Below are 24,566 nucleotides of genomic sequence, written 5' to 3'. Positions count from 1 at the left end.
AGAAACAGGCTCCCCACAGAACAATGAGCCCAATGTGGACTCCATCCCAGGACCCTGGGATCATGACCTGAGCCAAAGGCAGCTGTTTAACTGACTGAGCTACCCAGGTGTCCCATTCAATATTTTTAATACTTACTAGAGTATTACCTTTTAGAATCAGAGGTGGGGAAAAATGATTAGATAACTTTGTATATGCTTAAAAAGACCTAAGAATTCTGTATTTAAAGGGGAAAAAAGAGGATAAAACATGTATTTTTTCAAACAGAAATTTAGGGTGCTTTTAATACTGCCACAAATTCATTGGGTAATTGAGTGTGAGTAATACATTTGATGATCAATAAATATAGAGATGATGGAAATTGAATACACATACATTCCCTAACAGTTGTCTTGGTTAAGTTCTGATTATCCAGTGTTTATTCTTTGAAAGTTACTGGAATATGATAAGTTGTTTTCCACTCATTTTGCAAAGAAAATGAAAGTAGTGTTAAGTCTGTATATTTTACTTGGCTAGGGAAATGGTGTGGAGCCAATTCAAGGCACTTGATAGTCATCATTTTCTTTTCTCTTGAAGTGCAGTCATTGACCTTTCATGGAATATTCAGATAATATGTGCTGTGATATTTGAAATTAAACTATGAAGACAGGAAATGAAAGCATCAAAATGGATTTTATACTCTCTGGTATTTTCCAGTTTGGTCAAAAGGATGCTTTCTTCTTTGTTGCCATTGTAATTCTTTTTGCAGTGGCTCTGATAGGGAATATCATACTGATTTTTCTCATTCAACTGGACACCAGATTCCACACTCCAATGTACTTTCTACTCAGTCAACTCTCCTTCATGGATATAATGAACATTTCCACCACAGTGCCCAAGATGACCAGAAACTTCCTGTCAAATAGTAAGACCATTACTTTTTTAGGCTGTGTGATTCAAACATTAGTGTTCATAGTCCTTGGTGGGACTGAAGCCCTTCTTCTTGGTTTCATGTCTTATGATCAATATGTAGCCATCTGTCACCCTTTACATTATCCCATACTCGTGAACAAGAAGATCTGTTGGTTCATGGTCACATGTGCATAGACCAGCTGTTCTATCAATGCTTTAGTACATATATTGTATGTATTTCATCTTCCATTTTGTAGATCACGGCTCATGAACCACTTTTTCTGTGAACTTCTATCTCTATTACAACTGGTGTGTCAGGATACATCCCAGTATGAGCATACAGTCCTCCTGAGTGGGCTTATTATTCTGCTGCTACCATTCATGGCTATTTTAGCTTCCTATGCCCGTGTCCTTACTGTGGTGTTCCAGATGATCTCGGGTAAAGGACAGATAAAAGCTATCTCTACTTGCTCCTCTCACTTGATAGTGGCAAGCTTATTCTATGTGACTGCTCTCTCCACCTATACAAGGCCACACTCCTTGCATTCCCAAGGACAGGATAAGGCAGTGGCAGTGTTTTACACCATCATCACACCCCTTCTGAACCTATTTATCTACAGCCTGAGGAATAAAGAGGTTATTGGGGCCATGAGAAGACTGTTGGTATAATGGATATTTGTACAGGAAATAGTCACTTTGGGAACCCCTTATTGATTGAGACTGAACAACACAGATCACTTTGTTTGGGATACTGTTTTGGAATATGTAAGCTCCCAGAAATATTTATGAAATTGATAAATTGATGATAAATATTTTGAATCCTGCTTGTTTCAGAATAGTTTAAAGTTATATATTTTTAAAAATTTTATGTTAGTCACTATACAGTACCTCATACTTTTTGATGTAGTGTTCCATAATTCATTGTCTGCTTACAACACCCAGTGCTCCACATTTTTGAAATTGGATCCATTTCCAATCTGTAAGCTGGAAAAATTGTGTTATTATCAACATTATTTAGCTTCTAAAGTAATATATCTCACCCCGTCTACTCAGTGCTTGCATGTCACAACAAATATATGGTAATATCCTCCTTAACATCTGAAACACAATGAAAAGGAGATATAATCTATTTCAACACATAATATTAAAAGGATCTAGGTAAGTAGATATAATGTAGAGCAGAGTACATAATTCAGTTATTCATGTGTTTATTCAATAACACAGTCCCATCCATGTTGATACAAAAGTTGAGTATTCATCCTTTCTGATAGCTGAGTAATAACCCATTGCATATATGAACCATATCTTCCTTACCCATTCATCTGTTGAAGGGCATCTTGACTCTTTCCACAGTTTGGTGACTGTGGCCATTTCTGCTATGAGCATTGGGGTACAGATGACCCTTCTTTTCATTACATCTGTATCTATGGGGTAAATACCCAGTAGTGCAATTGCAGGGTGATAGGGTAACTCTATTTTTAATTTCTTAAGTAATCTCCATATTGTTTTCCAAAGTGGCTGCACCAACTTGCATTCCCGCCAATAGTGTAAGAGGGTTCCCCTTTCTCCACATCCTCTCCAACACTTGTTGTTTCCTGTCTTGTTAATTTTGGTGACTCTAACTGGTGTAAGGTGGTATCTCAATGTGGTTTTGATTTTAATCTCCCTGATGGCTAGATATGATGAACATTTTTTCATATGTCTGTTAGCCATTTGTATGTCTTCTTTGGAGAAATGTCTGTTCATGTCTTCTGCCCATTTTTTGACACAATTATTTGTTTTGTGAGTGTTGAGTTTGAGGAGTTCTTTATAGAACTTAGACATCATCCCTTTTTCTGTAGTGTCATTTGCGAATATCTTTTCCCATTCTGTGCATTGCCTCTTCATTTTTTTTTTTTTACTGTTTCCATTGCTGTATGGAAGCTCTTGATCTTGATGAAGTCTCAAAAGTTCATTTTTCACTTTTGTGTTTTACCTTTGGAGACATGTCTTGAAAGAAGTTGCTATGGCTGTTGTTGAAAAGGTTACTGCGCATTCTCTCCTCTAGGATTTTGATAGATTCCTGCCTCACGTTGAGGTCTTTCATCCATTTCGAGTTTATCTTCTTGTATGGTGTGAGAGAATGGTCAAGTTTCATTCTTCTACACATAGCTGTCCAATTTTCCCAGCACCATTTATGGAAGAGACTCTCTTTTTTCCACTGTATATTTTTTTCCTATTTGTCGAATATTATTTGACTATAGAGTTGAGGGTCCATATCTGGGTTCTGTACTCTGTTCCACTGGTCTATGTTTCTACTTTTATGCCAGTACCATTGCTTTCCCCAACCTAGCTATTGCCTGGATAATTATTAGCCTGAATTCCCTTTCCAACATACTGTCTATGTCCATATCCAATAGCTCTGATGGAAAGGGCTTAGTCTCTGAATTTTTCTTCTGTTGGGCATTCCTCCTCCTAGTCATTTTGGTGAGAGATGGCTGAACAAATACGTAGCTGAATGTATCGACTGTGGTACAGGCAAGGTGCACCCAGGAACGCTTCTGAGCAATCAAGAGTCCTCACCAAAAAGAAAGAACAAAGAAGAAAAAAAAAAAAGAGAGAGGGAGAGAGAGAGAGAGGAAAAAAAAAAAGAAAGAAAGATAAAATAAAAGAGAAGCCCCAGCCCAGATGAGCCCCAAGGTAAGATTTATGCAGTATACAAACAAAAACAGACAAACAAAAAGATGGAAAAAAGTAGATGGAGGAAGTAGGAGGAGGCGCCTTTTCTACCTGTACCCTAAAGTGAGCTGATTACCTACCAGAGAGCTCCGATCACCCATGAAATCAGCCTGAGATCAGAATTATACACATCTGGATCTCTACAGGGGCAGAAGATGCCAGTGGGCAGGTAAAGTGGAGTGGGAACTTTGGACTGATATGGGAAGATAAACAAAAGGGGGAGGGAGCCACCAGAGGTGACCGGTTGCAAAGTAATACCCCTAATATGAGCAAAAGTGCCCTGTGTCTGGGGACCAGCATTAACTTGGAGACTGGTTGAAAGCACTCCAAAAGAGCAAAAAATCGCATGGGGGAAATTGTGAGAATCGGGGCAGCTAGGGACAGGGGCTTAAGTCCTCGGTCCCAGGACAGCCTCCCCTGACGCTAAGCCACAGAGAGTGTGGCGGAGAAACCAGGTCTTGGTCCCTGAGCAGCCAGCGTGCCCGAGATTGCATGGGTTCTGGCCCTGTGAGGGGATGGGAGCCATGCTGGACAGCAGAACGAGGGAGCCCTGCTACAGAGCCTGAGATGCGCGCGCCCCTCATCCTCCCCTGAGAGAAGTACAAAGGCCCAGACTGCGCTCTTTGACACTCGCCATTGTTTCACAGCCTAAGACAGATGCCCCAAACTGTCCCCTGAGAGAGGTGCACTAAGGCCCAGGCTGGTGGGTTCAGACTTGCGCCCCGTTCTCAGAGCCTGGGATGCACTCGCGACCCACAGCCTCCCCTGAAAGAGGTGCCCGCAAGCAGGGCGCTCTTAGACCCAGAAAGACCAGGCACTCCCAGCCCGGGCCAGCGGGAAAATCTCAGTGTGTGATCGCTGCTTGGAACCTCTCTGGCAGTCTGGAGCTGCCCAAACAGCTGCAGCAGAGGTCTTGTGTCCCCAGGGACCTCGACTGGGAACCTGCTCTGCCAGCAGCCACAGAGGGATTTATATGGGCTCTGCAACACCCACAGAAGAACAGACTGAGGCTTCTCTCTGAGAGGGAGGTCAGGGTGCAGTTTGCTTTCCTCTAAACCTACAAAAACCATCAAAAGTGGTCAAGGCGAGAGGAAAAAAAAAAAAAAGGTGAACAAACATAAAAACCTCCAGAGAACAAAAGCCTGAAAAAACCAGTTTCCTCAGAGCCCAGCCCCTTGAGGGGGACTGGAGGACTTAACTCAGGGAACATCATTGACTGAAAACCCACGTGGCAGGCCCCTCCCCCAGAAAACCATCCACTAAAGAAAAAAAAAAAAGACTACAAGAGAACCAACACCACTACTTCATAGGACAACTTTTATTTTTAATTTTTCCCACTATTCTGCCTCATTTTTTTATATAATTTTTTAACCTATTTACCATCACAGCGAGCTGTCCAGTACATCAAATTCCATAATAACCTTCTAACCTGAACTTTTTGATACATACACCTGTGTTTTTCTCTTGCATTTCTATTTTTTGAATTTTTTTTACTTTAGTTTAGTCTAGTTTATTCCTTTTTTATTTTTATTTTCTAATATTCATGTAGAGTTAAACTTCAAAGTAATCCCCTTTCCCCAATCAATACTACCCCTATAGGTAAACCAATTTTTAATCCCCCTTTAGCCTAGGAAAGTTGAGTCCCTTAACAAAGATATCAAGATACATCCAGGAATAATCAAAACAACCTTCCTCGCGCACACTGAGAATTTATAACCACTCTCCCATCTTTTTCTTCCACCAGTATTTCGGTGTTTTTGTGTTTGTCCTGATAGTATATAAATCTTACACTTGGGGTTCTTTTCGACAAGGTTCTTCTTTTATTTGCATATATTTTTTTTTCTTTTGTTATATACATTTGTCAGTCTTTCTGGTTGTTTGTTTTTCTTTGTATTCCTCATAAATCTTACCTTGGGGCCCATTTGGGCTGAACCTTCTCTTTTATCTTCCCTTTCTTTCCTGTCTCTCTCTCTCTCTCTCTTTTCTTTTCTTTTTTCTCTCATTTGGGTGGGTAATCCTGATTGCTCAGAAGTGTTCCAGGGTGCACCCAGACTGCACCACGGTCGATACAACCAGCTACATCTGTTCAGTCATCTCTCACCAAAATGACTAGGAAGAAGAATGCCCAACAGAAGAAAAATACAGAAGATGGACCTTCTGCAACAGAGCTAATGGCTATCAACCTAGACAATATGTCAGAAAGAGAATTCAGGCTAACAATTATCCAGGCAATAGCTAGGTTGGAGAAAGACATGGATGACCATACAGAACTGATTAGGGCCGAGCTGAAAGCGACCAGACAGGATGTTCACAATGTTAGGGCACAGCTAAAAACTACCAGGGCTGAGGTTCACTCAATGAGTTCCAATCTAATCTAAATTCTCTCAAAGCTAAGGTAACTGGGACAGAAGATAGAATTAGTGATCTGGAGGACAAACAGATAGAGAGAAATGATCAAGAGGAAGCCTGGAACAAACAGCTTAGAAACGATGAAAACAGAATCAGGGAAATAAAGGATGCCATGAAATGTTCCAACGTCAAATCATTGGAATCCCTGAAGGGGAGGAGAAAGAAAGAAGTCTAGAAGATATAGTGGAACAAGTTCTTCTGAAAATTTTCCCAATCTCGCGAATGGAACCAGAGTTCATGTACTAGAGGCTGAATGGTCTCCACCCAAGATTTTAGATTCCAGAAAAACATCAAGGCACCTGATAGTCAAACTGAGGAATCATAATTATAGGTATAATTTCTTTAAAGCTGCTAGGACAAAGAGGCTCCTTATTTACAGAGGAAAGCCCATAAGAATAACGTCAGACCTGTCCACAGAGACCTAGCAAGCCAGAAAGGGCCGGCAAGATATATTCAGGGCACTAAATGAGAAGAATATGCAGCCAAGTATACTTTATCCAGCAAGACTGACATTCAAAATGAATAGAGAGATAAAGAGTTCTCAAGACCGGCAGGGCTTAAAAGACTATGCAACCACCAAGCGGACACTGCAGGAAATATTAAGGGGGGTTCTATAAAAGAGGAAAAATCCTAATAGCATTGAACAGAAATATAGAGACAATCTATAGAAAGAAAGACTTCAAAAGTAACATGATGTCCATAAAAACGTATCTATCAATAATGACTCTCAATGTGAATGGCCTAAGTGCGCCCATCAAATGGCACACGGTTGCAGATTGGATAAAACGACAGGACCCATCCATATGTTGTCTACAAGAGACCCATTTTGAACCTAAAGATACACCCAGACTGAAAGTGAAGGGATGGAGAAGCATCTATCATGCCAATGGGCCTCAAAAGAAGGCTGGGGTAGTGATTCTCATATCAGATAAATTAGATTTTAAACTAATGACTATAGTCAGAGATACAGAAGGACACTACATCATTCTTAAAGGGACTATCCACCAAGATGATCTAACAATTGTAAATATCTATGCCCCAATATGGGAGCAGCCAATTACATAAGAAAACTGTTAAACAAGATAAAGAATCATATTGATATGAATACATTAATAGTAGGAGATCTTAACACGCCTCTCTCCGAGATAAACAGATCATCGAAGCAGAAAATCAATAAAGAAACAAGAGCATTGAATGACACATTGGACCAGATGGACCTCATAGATATATACAGAACATTCCACCCTAAAACAACAGAATACTCATTCTTCTCAAGTGCACATGGAACCTTCTCAAGAATAGACCCCATACTGGGTCACAAATCAGGACTCAACCGATACCAAAAGACTGAGATTATTCCCGGCTTATTGTCAGATCACAATGTTTGAAACTGGAGCTCAATCACAAGGAGAAGTTCAGAAGGAACTCAAACACCTGGAAGCTAAAGACCACATTGCTAAGAATACTTAGATCAACCAGGAGATCAAAGAAGAACTGAAACAATTCATGGAAACCAATGAGAATGAAGACACTTCAGTCCAAAACCTATGGAATACAGCAAAGGCGGTCCTGAGGGGGAAATACATAGCCATCCAAGCCTCCCTCAAAAAAATTGAAAAATCCAGAACACAGCAGCTGTCTCTACACGTTAAAGAACTGGAGAATCAACAACAAATCAAACCAACTCCACACATAAGAAAGGAAATAATCAAGAGTAGAGCTGAGATCAATGAGGTAGAAACCAGAGATACAGTAGAATGTATCAATGAAACTAGAAGCTGGTTTTTTGAAAGAATCAATAAGATTGATAAACCATTGGCCACACTAATCCAAGAGAAAAGAGAGAAAGCCCAAATTCATTAAATTATGAATGAAAAGGGAGAGATCACAACGAACACCAAGGAAGTAGAAACAATCATCAGAAGTTATTATCAACAGTTATATTCCAATAAGCTAAGCAACCTAGATGAAATGGATGCATTCCTGGAAAACTATAAACTCCCAAACTTGAACCAGGAAGAAATCGACCACCTAAATAGACCGATTTCTAGTAACGAGATTGAAGCAGTGATCAAAAACCTCCCAAAAAACAAGAGCCCAGATTCCCTGGGGAATTCTACCTAACTTTCAAAGAAGAAATAACACCTATTCTCCTGAAGCTGTTTCAAAAAATTGAAGCAGTAGGAAAGTTTCCAGACACTTTCTATGAAGCCAGCATTACCCTGATCCCCAAACTGGGCAAAGACCCTACCAAAAAGGAGAATTTCAGACCAATATCACTGATGAATATGGATGCTAAGATTCTCAACAAGATCCTAGCAAACAGGATCCAACAGCATATTAAAAGGATTATCCACCATGACCAGGTGGGATTCATTCCTGGGCTACAAGGATGGTTCAACATTCGCAAATCAATCAATGTGATAGAACAAATTAATAAGAAAAGAGAGAAGAACCACATGGTCCTCTCAATTGATGCAGGAAAAGCAGTTGACAAAATCCAGCATCCGCCCCTGATTAAAACGCTTCAAAGTATAGGGATAGAGGGAACATTCCTGAACTTCCTAAAATCTATGTATGAAAAACCCACAGCAAATATCATCCTCAATGGGAAAAAGCTTGCAGCCTTCCCGTTTAAATCAAGAACACAACAAGGATGCCCACTTTCACCACTCTTGTTCAACATAGTATTAGAAGTCCTAGCAACAGCAATCAGACAACAAAGAGAAATAAAAGGTATCCAAATAGGCAATGAAGAAGTCAAACTCTCTCTCTTCACAGATGACATGATTCTTTATATGGAAAATCCAAAAGACTCCACCCCCAAACTACTAGAACTCATACAGCAATTCAGCAACGTGGCAGGATACAAAGTCAATGTACAGCAATCAGTGGCTTTCTTATACACTAACAATGAAAATACAGAAAGGGAAATTAGAGAATCAATTCCATTTACTATAGCACCAAGAACCATAAGATACCTGGGAATAAACTTAACCAAAGAGGTAAAGGATCTGTACTTGAGGAACTACAGAACACTCATGAAAGAAATTGAAGAAGACACAAAAAGATGGAAGACCATTCCATGCTCTTGGATCGGAAGAATAAACATTGTTAAAATGTCAACACTGCCTAGAGCAATCTATACTTTTAATGCCATTCCAATCAAAATTGCACCGGTATTCTTCAAAGAGTTGGAGCAAATAATCCAAAAATTTGTATGGAACCAGAAGAGACCCCAAATCGCTAAGGAAATGTTGAAAAACAAAAATAAAACTGGGGGCATCACATTACCTGATTTCAAGCTTTATTACAAAGCTGTAATCACCAAGACAGCATGGTACTGACATAAAAACAGACACATAGACCAGTGGAACAGAATAGAGAGCCCAGATGTGGACCCTCAACTCTATGGTCAGTTAATCTTCTACAAAACAGGAAAAAATATACTGTGGAAAAAAGACAGTATCTTCAATAAATGGTGCTGGGAAAACTGGGTAGCTATATGTAGAAGAATGAAACTCGACCATTCTCTTACACCATACACAAAGATAAACTCAAAATGGATAAAACACCTCAATGTGAGACAGGAATCCATCAGAATCCTAGAGGAGAACATAGGCAGTAATCTCTTTGATATCAGCCACAGCAACTTCCTCCAAGATATGTCTCCAAAGGCAAAGGAAACAAAAGCAAAAATGAATTTTTGGGACTTCATCAAAATCAAAAGCTTCTGCACAGCAAAGGAAACAGAAAACGAAGAGGCAACCCACGGAATGAGAGAAGATATTTGCAAATGACAGTACAGAGAAAAGGTTGATATCCAGGAACGATAAAGAACTCCTCAAACTCAAAACACACAAAACAGACAATGATATCAAAAAATGGGCTGAAGATATTAACAGACACTTCTCCAATGAAGACATACAAATGGCTATCAGACACAGATGTTCATCATCACTAGCCATCAGGAAGATTCAAATTAAAACCACATTGAGATACCACCTTACACCAGTTAGAATGGCCAAAATTAGCAAGATAGGAAAGAACATGTGTTGGAGGGGATGTGGAGAAAGGGGATCCCTCTTACACTGTTGGTGGGAATGCAAGTTGGTGCAGACACTTTGGAGAACAGTGTGGAGATTCCTCAAGAAATTAAAAATAGAGCTTCCCTATGACCCTGCCATTGCACTACTGGGTATTTACCCCAAAGATACAGAAGTAGTGAAAAGAAGGGTCATCTGTACCCCAATGTTCATAGCAGCAATGGCCATGGTCGCCAAACTGTGGAAAGAACCAAGATGCCCTTCAACGGATGAATGGAAAAGGAAGATGTGGTCCATATCCACTATGGAGTATTATGCCTCCATCAGAAAGGATGAATACCCAACTTTTGTCACAACATGGACAGGACTGGAAGAGATTATGCTGAGTGAAATAAGTCAAGCAGAGAGAGTCAATTATCATATGGTTTCACTTATTTGTGGAGCATTACAAATAGCATGGAGGACATGGGGAGTTAGGAGAAGGCAGTTGGGGGAAATTGGAAGGGGAGGTAAACGAGAGACTATGGAGTGTGAAAAAACAATCTGAAGGGTTTGAAGAGGTGGGGGGGTGGGAGGTTGGGGGAACCAGGTGGTGAGTATTAGAGAGGGCATGGACTGCATGGAGCACTGAGTGTGGTACAAAAACGAAGAATACTGTAATGCTGAAAATAAATTAAAATAATAATAATAAAATTTAAAAAAAAATTTTTTAAAGAGGAAAATTGGAAGGAACCCAAGTACATGGAGACTAAACAGCATCCTTCTAAAGAATGAATGTGTCCCTAGGAAATTAAAGAGGAATTGAAAAAATTCATGGAAACAAATGATAAGGAAAACACAACGATTAAAATCTGTGGGACACAGCAAACGCAGTCCTGAGAGGAAAATATATAGCGGTACAAGCCTTTCTCAAGAAACAAGAAAGGTCTCAGGTACACAACCTAACCCTACACCTCAAGGAGCTGGAGAAAAAACAAGAAAGAATCCCTAAACCCAGCAGGAGAAATGATATCATAAAGATCAGAGCAAAAATCAATGAAATAGAAACCAAAAAAAAAAAAAAAAAAAACAATAGAACAAATCAACGAAACTAGGAGCTGGTTCTTTGAAAGAATTAATAAGATTGATAAACCCCACCAGACTTATCAAAAAGAAAAGAGAAAGGACCCAAATAAATAAAATCATGAATGAAAGAGGAGAGATAACAACTAACACCAAAGAAATACAGACAATTATAAGAATATACGATGAGCAACTCTACGCCAACAAATTTGACAATCTGGAAGAAATGGATGCATTCCTAGAGACATATAAACTACTACAACTGAACCAGGAAGACATAGAAAACCTGAACAGACCCATAAGCAGTTAGGAGATTGAAACAGTCATCAAAAATCTCCAAACAAACAAAAGCCCAGGGCCAGACGGCTTCCCAGGGGAATTCTACCAAACATTTAAAGAACTAATTCTTATTCTCCTGAAACTGTTCCAAAAAATAGAAATGGAAGGAAACTTCCAAACTCATTTTATGAGGTCAGCATCACCTTGATCCCAAAACCAGACAAGGATTCCATCAAAAAAGAGAACTAGAGACCAATATCTTTGATGAACATAGATGCAAAAATTCTCACCAAAATACTAGCCAATAGGATTCAACAGTACATTCAAAGGATTATTCACCACGACCAAGTGGGATTTATTCCAGGGCTGCAAGGTTGGTTCAACATCTGCAAATCAATCAATATGATACAACACATTAATAAAAGAAAGAACAAGAACCATATGATACTCTCAATAGATGCTGTAAGAGCATTTGACAAAGTACAGCATCCTTTCCTGATCAAAAGTCTTCAAAGTGTAGGGATAGAGGGCACATACCTCAAGATTATCAAAGCCGTCTATGAAAAACCCACCGCAAATATCATTCTCAACAGAGAAAAACTGAAAGCTTTTCCGCTAAGGTCAGGAACACGATGTCCATTATCACCACTGCTATTCAACATAGTACTAGAAGTCCTAGCCTCAGCAATCAGACAACAAAAAGAAATTAAAGGCATCCAAATTGGCAAAGAAGAAGTCAAACTATCACTCTTCGCAGATGATATGATACTATATGTGGAAAACCCAAAAGACTCCACTCCAAAACTGCTAGAACTTGTACAGGAATTCAGTAAAGTGTCAGGATATAAAATCAATGCACAGAAATCAGTTGCATTTCTCTACACCAACAACAAGACAGAAGAAAGAGAAATTAAGGAGTCAAACCCATTTACAATTGCACCCAAAACTATAAGATACCTAGGAATAAACCTAACCAAAGAGACTAAGAATCTATACACAGAAAATTATAAAGTACTCATGAAAGGAATTGAGGAAGACACAAAGAAATGGAAAAATGTTCCATGCTCCTGGATTGGAAGAATAAATATTGTGAAAATGTCTATGCTACCTAAAGCAATCTACACATTGAATGCAATTCCTATCAAAGTACCATCCATTTTTTTTCAAAGAAATGGAACAAATAATCCTAAAATTTATATGGAACCAGAAAAGACCGCGAATAGCCAAAGGAATATTGAAAAAGAAAGCCAAAGTTGGTGGCATCAAAATCCCAGACTTCAAGCCCTATTACAAAGCTGTCATCATCAAGACAGCATGGTACTGACACAAAAACAGACACATAGATCAATGGAACAGAATAGAGAGCCCAGAAATAGACCCTCAACTCTATGGTCAACTAATCTTCGACAAAGCAGGAAAGAATGTCCAATGGAAAAAAGACAGCCTCTTCAATAAGTGGTGTTGGGAAAATTGGATAAACACATGCAGAAAAATGAAATTGGACCATTTCCTTACACCACACACGAAAATAGACTCAAAATGGATGAAGGACCTCAGTGTGAGAAAGGAATCCATCCAAATCCTTGAGGAGAACACAGGCAGCAAACTCTTCCACCTCAGCCGCAGCAACATCTTCCTAGGAACATCGCCAAAGGCAAGGGAAGCAAGGGCAAAAATGAACTATTGGGATTTTATCAAGGTCAAAAGCTTTTGCACAGCAAATGAAACAGTTAACAAAACCAAAAGACAACTGACAGAATGGGAGGAGATATTTGCAAATGACATATCAGATAAATTGCTGGTGTCCAAAATCTATAAAGAACTTAGCAAACTCAACACCCAAAGAACATTAATCCAATCAAGAAATGGGCAGAAGACATGAACAGACATTTCTGCAAAGAAGACATCCAGATGGCCAACAGACACATGAAAAAGTGCTCCATATCACTCAGCATCAGGGAAATACAAATCAAAACCACAATGAGATATCACCTCACACCAGTCAGAATGGCTAAAATGAACAAGTCAGGAAATGACAGATGCTGGCGAGGATGCGGAGAAAGGGGAACCCTCCTACACTGTTGGTGGGAGTGCAAGCTGGTGCAATCACTCTGGAAAACAGCATGGAGGTTCCTCAAAATGTTGAAAATAGAACTACCCTATGACCCAGCAATTGCATTACTGGGTATTTACCCTAAAGATACAAATGTAGTGATCTGAAGGGGCACGTGCACCCGAATGTTTATAGCAGCAATGTCTACAATAGCCAAACTACAGAAAGAACTTATTTGTCCATCAACAGACGAATGGATAAAGAAGATGTGGTATATATACACAATGGAATACTATGCAGCCATCAAAAGAAATGAAATTTGCCATTTGTGACGACGTGGATGGAACTAGAGGGTATCATGCTTAGCAAAATAAGTCAATTGGAGAAAGACAACTATCATATGATCTCCCTGATATGAGGGAGAGGAGATGCAACATGGTGGGTTAAGGGGGTAGGAGAAGAGTAAATGAAACAAGATGGGATTAGGAGGGAGACAAACCTTAAGTGACTCTTAATATCACAAAACAAATTGAGGGTTGATGGGGGGAGGGGGATTGGGAGAGGGGGAGTGGGGTTATGGACATTGGGGAGGGTATGTGCTATGGTGAGTGCTGTGAAATGTGTAAACCTAGCAATTCACAGACCTGTACCCCTGGGGATAAAAATACATTATATGTTTATAAAAAATTAAAAATTAAAAAACATAAAACACAATCAAATGCCACCTTACACAAGTTAGACTGGCAACAATTAAGAAAAAAGGGGAACAATGAAACAACAAATGTTGTGAGGATGTGGAGAAAGAAGAACCCCAACACTCTTGGTGGTGATGCAAGTTCTTACAGGCACCCTGGAAAACATTCCCCTTCCTGGGGAATGAAGAGGTTCTCACTGTGATTCTGCCACTTGCTGGGCTCCTGCTTGGAGAGTAGTTGACCAATCCTGCACTGGTTCATGGTTTATGGCATCACTGAGCTGAAAGCCCACTCCTGGCTTTGCTAATTGTAACCAGGTTCCCCGCTCCAATGCCTGGGAACTCTGCCACACTCAGAAACTCCATTCTTTCTTTGACCCAAGGGATCCAGAGATCACACAGTTCTCCCTAGGATTCTGCCCCACATTGGCACCTAAGAACCTTTCCAGCTGGGACATCCCTTACCAGAGCAGATTTCTAAAAGTTCCAATTTTGCACTCTCCAACAATATCACTTTCCAGTAGTCAGGTTATGGAGGCTTGCTCCCCCCAAATTTTATCTTCCAATATATCCCCTTATACTCACTTTTCTGCATCTCCCACATTTCTGCAAAAAGTGGTTGCTTTTCTATTTCTAGAATTGCAGCAATTCTTTTCTTAGATCTCAGGTTGTATTCTCTGATGTTCAGAATGGTTTGATAACTATCAGGCTGAATTCTGGGGACCATATAAAATGCAGGGACCCCTACTCTTCTGCCACTTTCCCATTATTCCCTTTTCTATTAGTTTTTCTTGTGTGTCTCAAATATGAGCACAGGTGTTGCCATATATTATCCCATAAAATTAGTTAATGAGATTGACTAGTTAAAATCTAACCTCATTTTAATTTCTGACAATTAACTATTACTGGCATAGAAAAAATATTAAGTGACTATCTTTCTATTATTTAAATTTCTGTGTCTCAACATGGGCACAACATGTACATTAAGAACTTTAAAAAACCTAATCCTAATTCCACAAGCAAGTCTATATTCTTAAGATTTCTATATCCAAAAAAAAAAAAAGAAAAAGCACTAGTTAACAGGTACTATTTCTTATGTCATGTAAATCCTTCGAAATTCTTACCTATTTTTACACACAAAAAATCAACTATATATCAGTTTGTTATTAATAATGCAGAATTTGGGTCACCTGGGTGGCTCAGTTGGCTAAGCATCTGCCTTCAGCTCAGGTCATGATCCCTGGGTCCTGGGATGTAGCCCCACATTGGGCTCCCTGCTCTGTGGGGAGTATGCTTCTCCCGCTCCCTCTGTCTCTCCCCACCTGCTAATGCTTTTTCTCTCTCTCAGTTGCTTCCTCTCTGAAATAAATAAATAAAATCTTTCCTTAAAAATAATGCAGAGTTCGGGGCACCTGAGTGGCTCAGTGTGTTAAGGCCTCTGATTTTGGCTCAGGTCATGATCCTGGGGTCTTGGGATCAAGCCCTGCCTCAGGCTTTCTGCTCTGCAGGGAGCCTGCTTCCTCCTCTCTCTCTGCCTGCCTCTCTGCCTACTTGTGATCTCTGTCTGTCAAATAAATAGATAAAATCTTTAAAAAAATAATGCAGAGTTCAAATCCATATGTATATTCTAAAGGCAAAATTAAGTTAATTAATACTTTTTAAAACACTATCAGATAGGACTGGCAACGTCATTGTTTTTCATTTTTACAAATATATGAAAATATTTGGCTAGACCTTATCTTTTTTTTTTCTTCTTTTTCTTTTGGAGCACTGACATCAGCTCTAATGAAGTAACAAATGAAATGGATAGTTTGTGCTTAATTGTGGACTAGAGACCAAGTTTTCCCAAAAGGGCTGTTGAAATCAAAATGAGTTTCCACCATCACTGGGCAGTTAGTCCATTTGCCTTAAGAGGTTAAAAATCTTACATAAAGGGAACCAAATGTCTGTGTGTGTTTAAGTTAATTTTTCTACTAAATTTATTATGCTAAATGATCAAAGTTTTGTTTTCTATGGCAAAAAATAAAATAAAATCGTATAGACTTAGGGTACATTAACAGTCCCTAAAATAAGTTTCAAATGAGAGATTTAAGTATGAAATACTTTTGAATTTCTCTCCGAATCATTTTTTTTTGCTGTTTTTCAGATGTGTCACACTAAATAGCTTGATTATTCAAAGTATATTTGGTTCTGCCTGTGTAACTACATATTACATATAATACATATATAATATATAAAATATATATAATGTAGTTTTACTACATTACTACATTTTACATACATTACTACATTTTCCTACCTTTACTATATTTTTCATACAAATCATGTAGTTTTACTAAAATTCCTTTTTCTTTCTTTCTTTCTTTCTTTAATTGCTGTGATTGCTACCCTCACATAGGTTTTAGGGATCCTTCCTATATACACTATTGCAGACACATCTTTCATTCTTTTTTAATGCTTAATTTTAAGAACAAAATTCTAGAAGAATGAGACACAGCTCCATATGAGGGTATATATTTCAAAGGAAATGACCTTTAGATTATTTTATGAAAGTAAAAAAATTTGTTTGTTCATCAGGGAGAAAATATACGTTTTTAAGGAAATATCTTTTTCTTTAGTTTCAAAGACATGACTTGGTGGAGAGAAAAAAATCTTCACAGTATCAGTCATTCAACTGTCAAACAAGTGTTTAATCTGCTGAGTTCTCTGAGGTAAGTGAAAAGAATTTGGTGTGCCTTGATGAGTTTAATACAACCTATATAGAAAAGGAAAATATGCAATTAGTATCAGACATACTATTTAAAGTAATGCATTTCATTTTGAAGTTTATGTAGTGTGAATTCTATTATGCATCTCACATGCAGACTTTCTCAATGGGACTATTTTTGAGTTGGCTATGTTATCAATATATTACTAAATGAGAGGTAAGTATTTGAGATTTGTTTGGTCTTATACTGAACTTGAATCATCCCAGGCTTAATGGACAAAGGAGATGAAGGATATTTTGTTGCAATGAGATAGGACCAGAGTCTGGTAGAACTGTGTACCACTTACTTAAAGAGTATGATTTTGAAATATTCTTGTATTCTTGAAGGGGCTAGTGAATATATATTTTTTTCTTTCTTCTTGAAGCCCTAACATTTTACATTATGTTTAGCACAAATTTATATGCAACATTTTTGAAATAATTGAACTATGAAAAAGAAGTAAAGTATTTCAGGAAATTAAAAAAATACATGGTGAAAATTTAATGTGGCTCAATTAAACTTTTTGTACATTTTATGGTTCCATACAAGTCATGATTATATTTAGTAATTATATTTTGAAAAAATCCGTTTTGATACTTACCTTATTGCTGACTGAAAATATGAAGGTGATAACACATTTTTTAAATGTATGGCTTCCATTTCTATTCATTGCTTTAATGTATATTTCCTGTGAGTTACCTAATTCCTTTACTTTAAATAAAATTTACACTACAGATTTTTAATCAAAGCAGAATTCAAAATTCAAGGGAAGTGTGGAAAATGCTAATAAAATTATATGTGGACTGTAAGAATCATGAGGTTTTTATTAGTATGAAAATAACAGTAGATAGAATTACTTATTTTATAAAATTGTTTAGGTAGAAATTTCTGACTTTCAGTTTATGGATCTAATAATGTTAAGCTTGTTCTGAATTCAACTATGGTAAACACACTCTTTAATATTGCTTCCTTTCTCTTGTCAAGTTTCCAGTTTGGGTGTAAAACAAACTTAAAGATGATGCTATTTTAAATTTCTTACTTTATGTTGAAATTTTAAGATGTCGAAGGGCATCTTGGCTCTTTCCAAAGTTTGGCGATTGTGGCCATTGGTGCTTTGAAAGTTGTTACTTAAGTCATCAGAGCTACCTGATAGAGTTGTTTTAATATTGGGAATTGTAATTTTTAAATTATATTGGTGAACATAATGTAAGAGTTGTCAGGCTTCAATGTATTTATTTTATGTTGATGTAATTTGAAAAATTTGCAAAATTTTGAAAAATTACATGGAGTGTAACTTCACATGTGGAATTTCATCTATTCCTGAAAAGTACTTTTGGTTGTTGGAAGAGGAGTCTGGGTGTTAGAGAATTTCGTTTTGGAGGAAAGTAGATGCTGGATACCTTTCAGGTGCTTCTCATCTTAACACGTACTTTTGTCCTTTTTTCCTCTTTTATTGAGTGAAAATTTTTTTTATTATTTATAATACATTAATGTGGAAGAAACTAAAATTAATTTCTTGAGTTTTATGGAAGAGTTTTTACAGAATTTAATCATTTAATGCTTACCATACTATTACCTTTTGGAATCAGAGGTGCAGAAAAAGAAAAAATAAAACTGATTAGATAACTTTGTATATGCTTTAGAAATACCCATATATTCTGGACTTAAAGACAGGAAAAAGAGAAGAAAATATGTATTTTTCAAACTAGATGGAAATTTACAGTGTGTTTAGTACTGTCATAAATTAATTGGGATATGAAGTGTGATTAATGTATTTGATGTTCAAAAAATATAGAGCTTGGGGAGAGTATGTGTTGTAACAATTACTGGGTACTATATAAGACTGATGAATCACAGACCTGTACCCCTGAAACAAATAATACATTGTATGTTAATTAACTGAATTTAAATTTTTAAAAAGGAGCTAAAAAATTTGAGAAAGCAGAAATTCTACAAAAGTCACCCTGTGTGTAAAAATTTTGATTCATTTCTGATCATAAGGAGTTTGTTATCTGAAAGTTACCAAATTAAGATAATTTTGTTTTCTATTCATTTTGGGTAGAAAATAAAAGTAATGTACCATCTGGATACTTTACTTGGCTGAGGAAATGGTCTGGATGCAATTCAACTCATTTAATAATCTTTCCTTTTTTATTAAAGGGCAATCCTTCTCTTTGCATGGAATCTTTATGTAAGATCTGATCTGATATTGGGAATCAAACTATGAAGACAGGAAATCAAAGTGCTGAAACAGATTTTATACTCTCTGGTCTTTTCCAGTTTGGTCAAAAGGATGCTTTCCTCTTTGTTGCCATTGTAATTCTCTTTGCAGTGGCTCTGATGGGGAATATCGTACTGATTCTTCTCATACGACTGGACACCAGACTCCACACTCCAATGTACTTTCTACTCAGTCAACTCTCCTTCATGGATATAATGAACATTTCCACCACAGTGCCCAAGATGACCACTAACTTTCTGTCAAATAATAAGACCATTACTTTTTTAGGCTGTGTGATTCAAACATTTTTGTTCATGGTCCTTGGTGGAACTGAAGCCCTTCTTCTTGGTTTCATGTCTTACGACCGATATGTAGCCATCTGTCACCCTTTACACTATCCCATACTCATGAGCAAGAAGATTTGTTGGTTCATGGTTACATGTGCATGGACCAGTGGTTCTATCAATGCTTTAATACACACACTGTATGTATTTCACCTTCCATTTTGCAGATCACGGCTCATCAACCACTTTTTCTGTGAACTTCCATCTCTATTACAACTGGTGTGTCAGGACACATCCATGTATGAGTATACAGTCATTCTGAGTTGTCTTATTATTCTGCTGCTACCTTTCATGGCCATTCTAGCATCCTATGCATGTGTACTTTCTGTGGTTTTTCAGATGAGCTCAGGCAAAGGACAGACAAGAGCTGTTTCCACTTGCTCCTCTCACCTGATTGTGGCAAGCCTATTCTATGTGACTGGTCTCTCCACCTATACAAGGCCACACTCTTTGCATTCTCCAGAGCAAGATAAGGCAGTGGCAGTGTTTTACACCATTATCACACCCCTTCTGAACCCGTTTATATATAGCCTGAGGAATAAGGACGTTATTGGGGCCATGAGAAGATTGTTGTCATAATGGATGTTTGCATATGAAATGTCACATAGGGAACCCCTTATTGATTGAGATTGAAAAACATAGATTACTTTGCCTGGATACTGCTTTGGAGCATTAAAACCCTGAGAAATATTATAAAAATAAATAAATTGATAAATTTATTGATCCCTGCTGTATTCAGAATTGGCTTAATTATATGTATTGAAACTGGATAAATTTCCAATCTGGAAGCAGGAAAAATGGTGTTGTTGTCAACATTATCTAGCTTCTGAAGCTACAGATTTCATGATCATCAACTCAATGTTTATGTCTCACGACTATTTTTCAGTGTGTTCCTTAGTATCTGAAATGCAATGTAAAGGAAATATAACCTATTCATACATGTAACATTAAAAGGATCAAAGCAAAGGGCGCCTCGGTGGTTCAGTGGGTTAAGCTTCTGCCTTCATCTCACATCATGATCTCAGGGTCCTGGGATCAAGTCCCGCATTGGGCTCTCTGCTCAGCAGGGAACCTGTTCCTCCTCTGTCTCTTTCTGCTTGCCTCTCTGCCTACTTGTGATCTCTCTCTGTCAAATAAATAAATAAAAATCTTTTTAAAAATAAAAAAATAAAAGGATCAACGCAAAAAAAAATATTATGTAGAAAGAGTACTTCTTTCATTCATTCATTCATATGTACACTCAAAACTGATTTATTACTTTATGTGTGTGTAACTGCTACAGGCATTTTTGATACGGAAGTAAAAAAAGATAAGAACCAACAGAAATCTTTGAACTCATCAGGTTTGCATTTCAATACAGGGAGATATAAAATTAATAAAATAAATATGAATAGTTTAGATTATGTCAAATGTAGTAATTAATAGAAAAAATGCTGGACATGGGAAAGGGTTAAGCCAGAGAGTTTTGTAATTTTATATAAAATAGTCCAATAGAGACAATTATGAGAGTGATACTTGGTGAAAATTTAACTGAGATGAAGAAATAATTAAAATGGATATGTCATAGAGAATGTTCTTGGTGTATAAAAGAGTAAATGAAAAATTTTTGAAGAGGGAATGTGACTGACAGGACAAAGAAAATGAAGGACTAAGTTGGTGGGCTCTAGGAAATGACTAGTAACAGAGCCAGTACTGTGTTAAATAACAGTGTTGACAATAGACATCCCTGTCTTGCTCCTGATCATAGAAGAAAACTTCTCAGTTTTCCCCCATTGAAGATGATACTAGCTGTGGGTTTTTCATATATAGCCTTTATTATGTTGAAGTGTGATCTTTGGAAACTTACTTTGTTGAGGATTTTTATCATGAATGAATACTGTACTTTGTTAAATGTTTTTTTCTGCATCTATTGGGATGATCGTATGGTTCTTATCCCTATTTTTATTATTGTGGTCTATCTCATTGACTGATTTGTGGATAGTGAATCACCCTTGCAACAAAGGAATTAATGTCACTTGATCAGGATAAATGATTCTTTAATGTACTGTCAGATCCAATTGGCTAATATTTTCTGAACATTTTTGCATCCATATTTGTCAAGGATGTTGGCCTGCAGTTATTTTGGTGGAATCTCTGGTTTTGGAACTGTAGTAATTCTGGCTTTGTAGAATGAGCATGGAATTTTTCCTTCCGTTTCTATTTTTTAATAGTTTCAGAGAATATATATTATCTTTTTGTTGGGAATTTTTCTTTTTTATTATTGACTCAATTTCTTTGCCAAACATAGGTCTGTTCATGTTTTCTATTTTTTTCCCTACATAAGTTTTTGGTAGTTCATATATTTCTAGGAATTTATGCATTTCTTCCATTTTTTGGCATAATCTTTCTGTGCAATATTTTCCTATAATTATTTGTATTTCTCTGGTGTTGTTATTTCTCCTATCTCATTTGTGATTTTATTTATTTCTGTCTTTTCTTTCTCTCTGCTTTTTGATAATTCTAGTGGGGATTTATTCATTTTTTTTAAGTTTTTCAAAGAACAACCTCCTGGTTTCATTTATCTGTTCTATTCTGTTTGTTTTTTTTTAAGTTTCTATGCCATTTATTTTTTGTTGTAATCATTAGCATTTCCCTTTTATGATGGCTTTAGGCTTTTTTGTTTTTCATTTCTAGTTTCTTTAGGTTTAAGGCTAGGTTGTTTGAGATTTTTTTTGCTACTTGGGGTAGCCCTGTATTACTATAAATTTCCCCACTAGGACTACTTTTGCTGCATTCCAGTGGCTTTTGACCATAATATTTTCATTTTTATTTTTCCATGTATTTTTTTAGTTTCTTCTTTGATTTCTTGGACAACCCATTCATATTTTAGTAGGATGTTCTTTAAAATCCATTTTTTGTGGCTTTTCAATTTTTTTTTCTTGTGGTTGACTTCAAATTTCATAGAATTGTGGTAAGTAAATATACATGATCTGATCACAATCTCTTTGTGTCTCTTAAGACCTGATTTGTGACCTAGTATGTGATCTTTTCTGGAGAATATCCCATGTGCACTTAAAAAGAATCTGTAGGGGCACCTGAGTGGCTCAGTCATTAAATGTCTGCCTTGAGCTGGGGTCATGATCCCAGGGCCCTGGGATTAAGCATCTTATGGGACTCCCTGCTCAGTGGGAAGACTGCTACTCCTCTCCCACTGCCTCTGCTTGTGTTCTCTTTGGTTGTCTTTCTCTCTGTCAAAGAAATAAATAAAATATTTAAAATGAAGAGAGAGAGAAAGCAAGAAAGAGAATTCTGCTGTTGTGAAATGAAATGTTCTGAATGTATCTGTTAAGTCCAACTAGCCCAGCTTGTCATCCAAAGCCATTATTTCCTTGTTGATTTTCTGCTTAGATCTATCCATTGATATTAGTGGGGTAAGCAAGTCCAATAGTATTATTTTATTATTATCAATGATTTCCTTTATGTCTGTTACTGTCTCATATATTTCTGTGCTCCCATGCTGAGGGAATAAATATTTAAAATTGTAAGATCTTGTTAGATAGTCTGCTTAGTTGGTATAGTGCCCTTCTTCATCTCTTGTTACAGTCTTTGTTTTAATATCTAGTTTGCCTAATATAACTATTGCTATTCAGTCTGTTTTTTTAATGTCCATTTGCATGATGGTTCTCTCCCCCCATACTTTCAATCTGCAAGTGTTTTTAGGTCTAAAATGAGACCCTTGTAGGCCAACTATAGATAGGTCTCCTTTTTTTATCCATTCTGAAATCCTGTGTGTTTTTTGATTGGAGTGCTTAATCCACTTATATTCAGAGTAATTTGGTGGGGGGGTTATTTACTTATTTGACAGACAGAAATCACAAGTAGCCAGAGAGCCAGGCGTGGGCGGGGTAAGACTCCCCCCTGAGCAGAGAGGCTGATGCAGGCCTCGATCCCAGGACCCTGAGATCATGATCTGAGCTGAAGGCAGAGGCTTAACCCACTGAGCCACCCGGGTGCCCCTATATTCAGAGTAATTTTTGATAGATACATATTTCATGTCATTTTACTACTGTCATGTTATTATTTCTGGATATTTTCTCTGATCCTTTCTAGTCTTTGCCACTTTTGGTCTTTGCTTCCCATTCAAAGCTTCTCCTTTAGCATTTCTTTCAGGGCAGTTATAGTTATCAAAAACTTTTAATTTTTATTTGGGAATCTCTCTCTCTCTATTCTGAATGATAGCTTCGGTGGGGAGAATATTCTTGGCTGCAGATTTTACTCATTATCTACAGTAAACAGATTAAGCCACTCTCTTCCAGCTTTCCAGGTTTCTGCGGAGAGATCTGTGACTAACCATATCGCTGTTTCCCTGTAGGTTAGGAACTTCTTTTGTCTTCATCCTTTTAGAAATTTTTTTTTCTTTTAAACTATATTTTGCAAATTTAACTACAACGGGTCTTAGTGTTTTTTAGTGATTTTGATGGGAGTTGTCTGTGCTCCTGAATTTGGGTTTCTGTTTCCTTCACCAGATTAAGGAAGTTGTCAGATATAATTTGCTCAAATAATCCCTCTGCCCCCTTTTCTCCAGGATGCCTATGATACAAGTATTATAATGCTTTATGGAATCACGGAGTTCCTTAGACTACCCTCATGAGTCATCATTCTTCTCTCTTTCATTGGTGCTCAATATTTTCCATAACTTGTCTTCTATATCACTTATTCATTCCTCTGGTTCTTCCATTCTTGTGGTTGTTACATGCAATCAGTTTCATACCAAAGTTGTTGCATTTTTCATTTCAGCCCAATTGGTTCTTTTTCTTTTTTAACTCTTTTATCCCTGCTACAGTTGTGTCCCTGATGACTTCCATGCTTTCCTCAACCCCAGAGAGCATTTTTATGTTTGTGGATTTAAATTTTCTATCAGGCATATCACTTATATCTCCTTCAGGTGTATCTCTGGCTGTGATCTTTTCTTATTTTATTCTTTTTGGGATGACTTCTTCTATTTTGGAATGTTGTCTGGGCCTGTTTCCTCCTCTGTGTTAGAAAAGCCTTTTACACTTCCTGCTTTTGAGAGTGATGGTTTTATGAAGAAGAATGAGGCCATTTAGTCTCCAGGGCCTGCCAT

At 37.4% G+C, this 24,566-nt stretch overlaps 1 protein-coding gene and 1 pseudogene across 1 annotated transcript; both read left to right on the top strand.

Annotated features, from left to right (window-relative positions):
• The first annotated feature begins 637 nt into the window (after positions 1-637).
• LOC116861730 lies at positions 638-1,558 on the top strand (annotated as a pseudogene).
• Positions 1,559-19,120: 17,562 nt separating this feature from the next.
• Positions 19,121-20,041, top strand: LOC116861729 (olfactory receptor 2AK2-like). Its single transcript, XM_032848500.1, has one exon. It carries the CDS (start codon positions 19,121-19,123, stop codon positions 20,039-20,041), a length of 921 nt encoding a protein of 306 aa, XP_032704391.1.
• The last annotated feature ends 4,525 nt before the right edge of the window (positions 20,042-24,566 follow it).

Source organism: Lontra canadensis, unplaced genomic scaffold (assembly GCF_010015895.1).
Source record: "Lontra canadensis isolate GAN:19392208 unplaced genomic scaffold, GSC_riverotter_1.0 scaffold205, whole genome shotgun sequence".
NCBI lineage: Eukaryota > Metazoa > Chordata > Mammalia > Carnivora > Mustelidae > Lontra > Lontra canadensis.
Note: the sequence above shows the minus strand (reverse complement) of the source record. Positions and strands in the feature narration are given on the sequence as shown.

Bases quoted from the DNA above. Each gene is read 5' to 3' on its own strand.
- LOC116861729 (XM_032848500.1), top strand. From the start codon at position 19,121: ATGAAGACAGGAAATCAAAGTGCTGAAACAGATTTTATACTCTCTGGT.